This window comes from Bubalus kerabau, chromosome 1 (assembly GCF_029407905.1).
Source record: "Bubalus kerabau isolate K-KA32 ecotype Philippines breed swamp buffalo chromosome 1, PCC_UOA_SB_1v2, whole genome shotgun sequence".
NCBI lineage: Eukaryota > Metazoa > Chordata > Mammalia > Artiodactyla > Bovidae > Bubalus > Bubalus kerabau.
This window is the reverse complement of record NC_073624.1, coordinates 14,749,607-14,759,850: the sequence shown is the minus strand read 5'-3', so window position 1 is coordinate 14,759,850 and position 10,244 is coordinate 14,749,607. Positions and strand designations below refer to the sequence as shown.

The following is a 10,244-nucleotide window of genomic DNA, read 5'->3' as shown; positions in this document are numbered from 1 at the left end:
TACCACAACTGCTGAGCCTGTACCCTAGGGCCGGTGATCTGCAACTCCTGAAATGCATGGCCTAGAGTCCCGGCTCCGCAGCAAGAGAAGCCGCTGCCATGAGAAGCCCTCACACCCCAACTAGAGGGTAGGCGCCCTGCTGTCCACAACTACAGCAAGCCCACACCCAGCAACAAAGACCCAGTGCAGCCCAAAATAAATAAATAAACAATAAAATAAAACAACAGGAAGAAAGAGTTACAGAACTATAGGGAAAAGCATATGTAAAGAACAACCAGACATCACTTTGTCTTCCCCCATCAAAATCACATCTAACAGCACAGTGCAACTATCGAGGTGTCCAAGACAAACTGAAGCTTGCCAAGGACACTTGCCGTCTGCCTCTGCGGAGACTGAACCCTATGCTACTGCAACTGCTGACCTTTGACGTGCCCTGAAGGGAGTTCAGGGTGGACAGTGAGGCGCTCTGTGCTCCAGGGAACCTGGGAGGACAGGTCTTTAGATAGTTGGATATTTTCAGGAACAGACCTTGGGATCCCAATCCTTGCATCTCCTCATATCTAGAAAAGCACTAAATCCCTTCATGATGACATCAGTTCTCCCGTGACTAGCAGAAAACCTTTTGTAAAGTAAGTGTTTGACTGCACTGAACTCCCCCTTCACCAAAAACCTCCCCCTACTGCCTCTTTGGAGCAGTCTCTCAGAGCTATCTGAGGCACTGTCTCCCGGGCGGCAGTCCTCATTTTATCCCAAGTAAAACAACTTGCGATTCTCATGTTGTGCTTCCTTTTAGTTGACAAAGGCATTTGGTGTCAGACCACAGTGCTATTACACACACATACACACTCTATTATCCTTCCTGAAAAGCTTGGGCTGTGGATGAAGAATACAGTTTCACATCAAAAACAATTTAGGCAAATCTAATCAATTGCTTTAGTCCCTTGGGCCTCATTTTTTTTTTTTTTTCTTTCCACTGTTTGCACAAATCAAATTCTGACAGCCTCTCCTTGGGATTCTACCTGAGGCCCAATGGTGAATTTATTGTCAAAATTCAACTCCAGCGCATTTCCTTGTACAGAAGAGAACAATCCATGAATTTCCAAGAAAATGAAAGTGAAAGTTAGTCACACAGTCGTGTCTGACTGTTTGCAATCCCATGGACTGTAGCCTGCCAGGCTCAGCTGCCCATGGGATTCTCCAGGCAAGAGTACTGGAGCGGGTTGCCATTCCCTTCTCCAGGGGATCTTCCCAACATAGGGCTCGAACCCAGGTCTCCTGCATTGCAGGCAAATTCCTTACCAACTGAGCTACTTGGGAAGCCCTCCAAGAAAATGAGGCAACTTCAATTGTATGTTGGATTCACCATGTTATTTAAAGAGCACCCCACAAGACAGAGTTCTCGAAACCCAGTTACACAAGAAACAAAGAACCAGTCGACACATTCCTTGATAAGATCCTTAAAAATTATCTTTAATTGATGCCAAATATGAACAGATCATAAAGTGACAGAAGCAAGTAAAATTGCATAGATGGATACTATGCGCTTCAATTAGGTTCTCGATTCATAACATTCAGTGTCCTCTACCCGACCTATGAGACAATTAGGGCAGGGGAAACGCACAGTAGGTGAAAATGAGACACGTTGTTAACTCAAGGTGTCCGCAACTAGCGAACGCAAAGAAATGAAATGCGCTTTTTCAAGCTTAAGTGGTTTGTTGTCCTGATGGTGCACTTCAAATTAAGACGACTCCGTTGGGATTTTTAACCTTGGTAAGACTTTAAGATTAGAGGTATGTCATATAGAGCCCATGCTTTCTACTTATAGCTTCTGATGACACAGTTCTAAACAGTGCAGGACAGAGAAGAAAGGTGTGTCTGTAGGTTTTAGAAAGGAGACAGCTTTAACCTGGAATACCTCGCAAGGGGGTTATGTTTAATTTTGCTTTCTTTCCTCGCACCATTTCTTCTTCTCTGATTTGGATGCAGAACTTTTCTCTCCTCTTTGAAGTCCCATGTCATAAAAAACTTAACTCCTACTTAGCCCCTTTGAAAATCACTGCAACTAGGGCTAATCTCCCTAAAGCTAAGAGTCCTGAGAGCTTCCCTCACATACACCTGGGCTCCCCAAGAAAGCCCAGGGTCCTTTAGCCTGAGTAAAGAGACTGGCATGTGATCCCCAGACTTCTAAACTTGACATCTCTATCCTGAATGTATTCGTACAGTGACCCAAGGTAACGGGAACAGTTGTGGGTAACAACTCAGCTCCTGTTCACGTCTTTACAAAAAGGATAAGTAACGTACATTCTTCTAAAGTTTACCTGAGTCGTGCTGGACGTAGTCGCGTATACCCTGAAATTCCATGTATAAATACGAGCACTAATACACCACATGGTGGATGAGGGGTCACCTCCGGAGGTGGCCCTTCACTTGGGTTGTGTCAGGTTTAAAAATTTGTGTGTGTCTTCTGAAAATGAACAGAAATATCGAAAGACTTCACCCTTTCTTAGAAAAGTGGAAAGATAAAATGGCTGTTTTGCTGTTGGTGTTCTAACGATTGTGTCCTCTTGATGGTTATCACTCACCAGTCCTCCCCACTCCCAGGAGGAAGCTGTGGCTGGGAAAAAATGGGAATTTTTTTCTCTTTTTGTTCAATCTCATCTGCCAAACAAGGAACTCAGTTTTCGAAAAGCATGTGTTTTGAGGTCTCCTCTATTAAATGGGAGGGTTAGGAAACCATTCCCACTGGCTCTTCAGAGGTTAACTCATTTGAAAGCTCGGTAACTACACACAAGATGAAGAAGGCCCTCAACAGACTAAGCCAAATTTCTACTTCAAGAAACCTAGTCCTCACTCACCATCCACAGGCATTGTCTTTTGTCTTCTCAAGTGAGTCCAGACTCCAGCAGGGAATCTGACCAAGCACACAATTTCATTTCAGAGAAATGACTACAGTCCATTGGCTGTAGTCCAGAAGAATAATCTGCTATTGATTGATTTGATTTCGCCAGGCTAACCCACTAACACAGCTCCCAATGAACTGTTTTAACTGATAATTAGAATTTGACTTCTCCAGTGGGTAGTGAGGAAAGGCTGTGGGCACAGACAGGGGCAGGGAAAGAGGAGGTGCAAAAAACACACCTTTCCTGGCTACCCTCTGTCTTTGAATCTGAGGACAGAGGAAACGGATGTCTTTGGTCTCTCTCATTCCGATCACTCGAGTTGAGTTAACCACTTCGGATATTCTGGGCTGCCTAACAGCTCCAGGGGTGACCCAACCCTTCCCTGGCTGCCCTATGAAACTAGGGCCTCAATTCACCGGAAGAGCTGAGCTATGGCTATGAGCAGGTCACCAGTCTTCCCCCTTCTGGAGAAAACCAGTATTCAAGACATGAGCCATGAAAGCTCAAGACCTAGGAAGGGGACAAAAAGCTACAAACAAACAAACAAACCAAAAAAAACCCAATAAGATAAACCTAAGGAAAGAAACTGAAAAGATAGTCATTCCGTAATAGGCAGTTTCGTTAAGTGCACCTTCAGGTCCACAAGAAACACTTCAGCTCATCCCTGTGCAAAGGGGAAGAGCTGGGTCAAACTTTGCATGCTGATGCGACACAGACAAGCCCTGTCCTCCAGTCTTACTCACTTGATTTTGATGAGCTACATACAGATGAAAAAAGCAGCATTCGTTTTCCCCAAACCACCCACACTCCTACCGGCAGCTCCTCTCGTCCCGGGGGGGCAGGTCCCCTGCAAGCGCCACTGTTCCCTGTAACACATGCAGAAGGACCCAGCCCATGCAGCGTGTGGCTGTGAGAGGCATACCCCACAGCCAAAGTGCATCTTTTCAGTCCTAGTCCCATTTTCTCATTTTCTGTCCCATCCCCCACAGTACCGGGCAGATTATTGCTGTTGACAGAGTGTAGCATTTCAAGTTGGGGGTGGGGGAGTGGGTCCTAGACCTCAAAGTCTAAATAAAAAGATCAAGATAAGCCCCGGGAGATGTGGACGAGGTTGGCATTATTTTTTTCCCAGTGGGAGATTTAGAAGCAGGTAAGAGGAAAAGCCAGGATGAGTCAAGTTTCAAGGAAACACCCCGGGGAGGGTGGGTGCCCTATGGTCGGATGCCATGCAGTTCTTGGCCTCCATCTTCCTTGCTGTGTGCCACGTCCATCTGACAGATTCACAGAAGCCGCACAGGAGAAGAAAACATCCACGTTCTTTTCTTTCAGCGGAGTCAGCAGGCCTGGGTGTAACTCCAGTTTCTTGGTTTACTGCCTCACTGCCTGTCCTAGGGTAGGGTGGGGAGGAGGGGTGGAGCCACAGGGAATATTTCTGGAAGCAGCAGCACAGGAATGAAAGGCGTTGGGCAGCAGGCAGCCACATGCTAAGTGCAAAGTGAGGGTCCCCACATCGGGTCGTTCAAAAAGCCACGAGTGCCTCCCCGTCGATGGACGGCTGCTGGCCTCCAGAGGCCCCGGTGGTTAGGCTCTCTGTCAGCTAAGCACAGGGTCCCCACTGTTCTCAGGATGGCGTGTAGTGGGCAACAGAAGTTAGACGTTCAGCCTGAGAGTTGACCGCCAGGTGGGACTCTCATAGGAGCATCCTTGGGAATAACTGAAGGGGGATGGGCCAGGAGGGAAGGCTGGCAAAAGGTTACTCTGAACCAGGTGTGCCTACATCCACAGTGATGCCTGCAAAGCTCAGACCATCAGAGATGGCAAGTGCTGCTGCAGACAGAGGGGAGGATGGAAATACGCCAGGACCGCTAGGGTGGACCCGAGGAAGCCTTGCTTGTCCAGAGGGACCCCTGGTGGGAAACAAATTCCCCACGAGTTTAGATTGGCTTCTGGTGGAAAAGAGGAAGAAAACCAGTTGACGGTGCGTGTCCAGTTGGAAGATGGGTCTTGGGCCTCAGTTTCCATCCCACATCAGGCTGCCAAGGGGACCAAGTCCAGTGAATGGTCAGAGGGCATCTTTGCAGGTCTGTGCTGTTCTGAGGTGCAGGATGGCGTGGCGTCCCCACAACGGTGAGTGAGACAGCCAGGGTGGCAAAAGGAAAAGCAAAATCTCTGTGCCCCCACCATCCCTCCCTCCCTTTCTGTTACATAACTTCTCAGCTGCGTTAATGGAGGCACTTTCTGCAGTTCGCTGTGGGTACAGGATAAAGGCACTAAGCAACTATTAAATCAATTGGTTGAGTTTCTTCAGGGAGCCTCAGGGGGACGGCCGAAGTCCCTACAGACTTCAAATCAGGACTGCCAAAGGAAATCAGCTCGGCTTTGGGTGCATACAATGGAGAAACGTTTTTGTTTTTTTTTTTATTTACATCTCAAGAATGCACCAAAAAACATGCAGTATTGCACCTTTGTTTGTTGATTTTGCTTGTGTTTGTCTCTAGCTATAAAGAATACTTGTCCTTAGGTGTTGCTATATATACCTTGATCACTTCATTTTTCAACTGAGCTTCCCATGAAGGGATGGGCATATTGGTCCCCTCTCTAACTCTGCACAGAAACCTGACATTTCCCTGAGCAAAGGCAGGAAAATTGACTAAGTGCTCCCCACCCCCACCCCCACCCACTATTTCTTTTGGGCCCTTCATCCCACAAACTTATAATTTTTATTATTTTTTTAACATTTTTACATTAAATGAATCATGCACTAATTAATTCAAGGTACACCTTAATCAAATCAGCCATAATGCTGAATAAGAGAACATGCTTGGAGCTCCGAAAAGTACTGTTCCCAGCTGACTAACATAGGTACTTAAATACAGTACTTTATTGACTAATAAAAAGAGTTAATAAATGAAGGAGTGCACTTTTGGTGAATGCAAATGAAGAAGAATCTATTTGTAGAAGAATCGATTCCTAAGTAAGCTTATCCCCTATTGTCTGAGTTAACGTTCTCAGCATGCGATTATAAAATAAATTAGGATCAGATTCAAACATGCTTACACTTAGTTCCATTTGTGCTCTCTTGCAACAAGGACTAAGGTTTTACGTCCAGTTCTGGAGGCTGGGGGTCAGGGTGCAGGACTTGTGAGAAAAGACCCTTTGGGCGTATCTGCAGTTGAGAATCTTAGCAGCACTGCAGATGGATCAATGAATTGCACTCAGTTATCACTGTTTCTTAGAGAAGAGTTTGAATCAGAAAAGAATGGGGGCAGAGGGAAAAATCCCTACAGAACCAGGACCAATATCAGATTTCTAAGGTGCTTGGTGAACCAGTCTTAGGTAATTTTTTTTTTCACCTTGGAATATGCAGTTCGGTGGATCAAAATAAAAACATCTGTCCGTTGCCCATTTTGGCTGGTGTATCATGTTACATACAATACATCTGATGCTCTGTCTTAAATATGTTGTGCAGTTTGCCAAGATTTCATATTAGAGTCCCATGCAAATTTTCATTTGATATTTCTAAGCAATCCTCTAATTCTCATTCAGTCACATGAAAGAAAAAAATTAAAGAAGCCAGCAAGAATTAAAAATGGGAAGCACGTGATTCTTATTTTACCTAGACTAGTTCGTGGACTGAGTGATTTTAAACCAGTTTTAGAAAATACACTTTCTTTTCCCATTTTTTTAATAAAATGAAAATAATTGTTTTTTTCATGGCTCCTGAAATCTTCGGGTTTTCCACCCCCAACACGGGCAATGCCCAGTACTGGCAATGCGACAATGCATCGACAGTTCAATGGAACGTCCAAAGCTTACTTAGCAAAGTATCTACACAGAGAGTGACTTTGGTCACTCGGGGTTTGGTTTGATTTGGGTTTGTTTGTTTTTTTTTTAAGTCTTTCAAGCTGCTAAGTGGGGGCTTTTTAAAGTTTCTTTGCTTGGCTTTTTAAACATCAGTCAGTAGCTTGCTCTTATTAACACAGTTTTGGTTAGCTGTGGTACAATTGCCAGTTCTGATATTGGCCTGTCTAAAGTGGCCTATGCTATTATTCATATCCTCTTCGATCTCCATGTATTCAGATTTGCTGAGAGTGGACGAGCTGCGCCGACTGAGGTCACTGTCAGAGGCTAAGTTAGGGGCGCTAACGTGGAGCAACTGAGCCTGCTCTTCCCCCTCAGTTTCTCGGTGGTAGAAATAGTTGAAATTGGACACAATGACAGGTACGGGCAGGGCAATTGTCAGCACACCAGCGATGGCACACAAGGAGCCCACGATCTTGCCTCCAATTGTCACAGGGTACATGTCACCGTATCCCACGGTGGTCATGGACACCACCGCCCACCAGAAAGCATCAGGGATACTGGAAAAGTGCGACTCAGCTTCTTCCGCCTCGGCAAAGTACACTGCGCTAGAGAACAGTATGACCCCGATGAAGAGGAAAAAGATGAGCAGCCCTAGCTCCCTCATACTAGCCTTGAGGGTCTGGCCCAGGATCTGCAAGCCCTTAGAGTGGCGGGAGAGTTTGAAGATCCTAAATACCCTTACCAACCTGATAACTCTGAGGATGGCCAGCGAGGTGGCCTGCTCACCCTTCTGGTTCCCCTCCTGCTCTGCTATCTCGGTGCCCAGGGTGATGAAATAGGGGATGATGGCCACGATGTCGATGAAGTTCATGATGTTTTTGAAGAAGTCCGTCTTGCTGGGGCAGGCGAAGAAGCGCACCACCAGCTCGAAGGAGAACCAGATGATGCACAGCGTCTCGACGATGAAGAAGGGGTCCGTGAAGATGTTGGCGTTGTAGACCACCGTGGTGTTGTCCAGGCGGTGGACGGCGCCCGGGAAGTCCTTCTCGTCCTTCAGCTCTGGCAGCGTCTCCAGGCAGAAGATGACGATGGAGATGAGGATGACCATAACGGAGACGATGGCAATGACCCGCGCGGGCCCCGAGCTCTCCGGGTACTCGAAGAGCAGCCACACCTGGCGCTGGTACTCCTTCTCGGGCAAGGGCCGTTCCTCCTCCTTGATGAAGCCCTCGTCCTCGCGGAACTTCTCCATGGCCTCCTCGCCCAGCTCGTAAAATTTGATCTCCTCGGAGAACATGTCCAGCGGCACGTTGACCGGCCGGCGCAGCCGGCCCCCGGACTGGTAGTAGTAGAGGATGGCGTCGAAGCTGGGCCGGTTGCGGTCGAAGAAGTACTCGTTCCTCAGCGGGTCGAAGTAGCGCATGCGTTTCTTAGGGTTGCCCAGCAGCGTGTTGGGGAACTGCGCCAGAGTCTTGAGCTGCGTCTCGAAGCGCAGCCCGGAGATGTTGATGACCACGCGCTCGCAGCATTCGTGGTCGTCGTGCTCGGCCGGCCGCGGGTAGCTGCTGTCCTGAGGGTGGCCTGGGGCAGCGGAAGCCTCGTCCACATTCTCTCCGGACATCACCGTCATGGTGGAGGTGGTGGGAGGCAGAGAAGGTGGCGGGAGGCGGGAGGCGGGGGACGGGGCCGGGGCGGGGAGGGGCGAGGGAGGTGGGATGGGTGGCGGACCCACGCGCCCTCCCCACCGGCGCTCCAGAGGCGGGGCTTCCGAGCCGGCAGGTGGAGATTATCAGCCACTTGGCTTCTGGAGACCCGCCCCTCCACCCCGCCTGCTCCTCAGTTTGGAATCCCTCTCGCCTGCCGCTCGGGTGCAGCTTTTCCGGGCGGGAAGGGGAGAGTTGGTGTGTCTTCCTGCTCCGAGGTGCCTTAACGCAGCGCCGTCCTAGCGGACCGGGCCATGGCTTCGGGGTGACCCCGGCCTCCCCTCCCCTCCGCGAGCCCTCTTAGGGCCCGATGCGGAGCCGGCTCAGCGGATCCCCTCGCCCGCCACCCCTTCTGCTTCTCCTTGGCTCTTCCCCCCTCCTAGCCCTCTTCGCCTGCCGCCTTCTAAGCTCCCACCGGGGCCATCGATGGACGCTGCAGAAAAATAGAAAGTGATACGGGGCAGAAGATCAGGAAGCGTTCACATGGGACGGACCCACAGACACGGAAGAGCACAGACCTCTAGCTTTTTTTTTTTTTTTCCAGAAAGCACGAGACTTTGGCTAGGGTTGTCACAGACACGCAGACAGACACACGCAGACACCCGAAGTCCAAGTTTGGGGCTCTTCTACCCCACTTTCCCCAATGCAATGCCCGATCGCCAATGTGTTTACAACTCGGTTAAACTAGAGATCGGAAAAGCGCCGAGAGACGCTGCGGGGAGCTCCGGATCCAGGCAGCATCTCCGTACCCCCCGGCTTCCCCCACCCGTCGCCCCGAGCCCCGCTTCTGCAGCCCCGAGCTGGGGAGCCCCCCTACCTGGCCGGCCGACTTGGCGCAGGGGAGGTGCTGAGTCGGCGGAGAGCCCGAGTGGGAATGCGGCAGGTCGGCTTTGCGGTACCCTGGCGCGAGCCGCGGCAGCCGCAGCATCCGAGGGGCGCCGGGGCCAACGCGCCACCCTCGCCCCTGGTCCTGCTTCCTTCAGTCGGCCAGTTGCTTTACTGGGCAGCTACGGCGGAAATGTCCATTCCCTACCCCCATGCTCACCCGTGGCCGGCAGCTTGGAGACGCCACTCTGTCTCTTGTCTCCCTCTGTGTGTGCGGGGAGTTCCGGAGGCTGCGGAGCGGAAGAGCAAAATGCCACCCTCTCCGGAGCTCTGAAGCGAATGACGATACGGAGCGCTTTCGCCCCCTCCCAGCACCGTGGGAGCCCTTGATTCGATCCCGAAGGAGGCGAGTGAGCTAGGGCCTGGATCTACATGGCTCACGGGTCTTCCCCTCCGCCTCCAGCACACCCCCGCGCGCGGACCTCGGCGAGGCTACGCGGAGCGCTGGGAGCCGTTCGCAGCTCCGAGTGGGGCAGGGTGCGTGCGGCGCGGGTCCCCTCGGTCCATTTCTGGGCGCTGCTAGATCAGCAGAAACCTGAGAAAGCGACAGGAATGCGGAGCAGCGATTGGCCCACCGGGGCGTGGGCTGGGGAGGGCGGGGGAGGGCGGGAGCGAGGAGGTAGATGGAAAACAGGAGGCGGTGGCTTGGCAGAGGGTAGGGGGTGGCTGTCATTCAGTTCCCACCCTTGCCAGCACTGCTTTTTCCTTCTCCGGCCCCGAAAAGCCGACCACCAGTTCTCCTCCCTTTCTGGTCCACAGCCCCGCACGCGCACATTCCTCGGCCGCGACCTTCGCCGGGAATTTCACATTGGAAATGCTCAGGTCCGACGCAATGCAGACGGTTGTGTTCCTGGCACAACTCTTCGGATGGGCGTGCGTTTGTGCAGCCCCGTGGTGATCCGCGTCTCGCCGCGCTGTCCGGCCCCTCCCGCAGGGGGGCTCTCTGCAGGCC

General features: G+C 50.8%; 1 protein-coding gene across 1 annotated transcript; it reads right to left on the bottom strand.

The window, feature by feature from the left end:
* Positions 1-5,637: 5,637 nt before the first annotated feature.
* On the bottom strand, positions 5,638-8,334 carry KCNA1 (potassium voltage-gated channel subfamily A member 1). Its single transcript, XM_055566070.1, has one exon. It carries the CDS (start codon positions 8,332-8,334, stop codon positions 6,847-6,849), a length of 1,488 nt encoding a protein of 495 aa, XP_055422045.1. The 3' UTR covers positions 5,638-6,846.
* Positions 8,335-10,244: the final 1,910 nt, after the last annotated feature.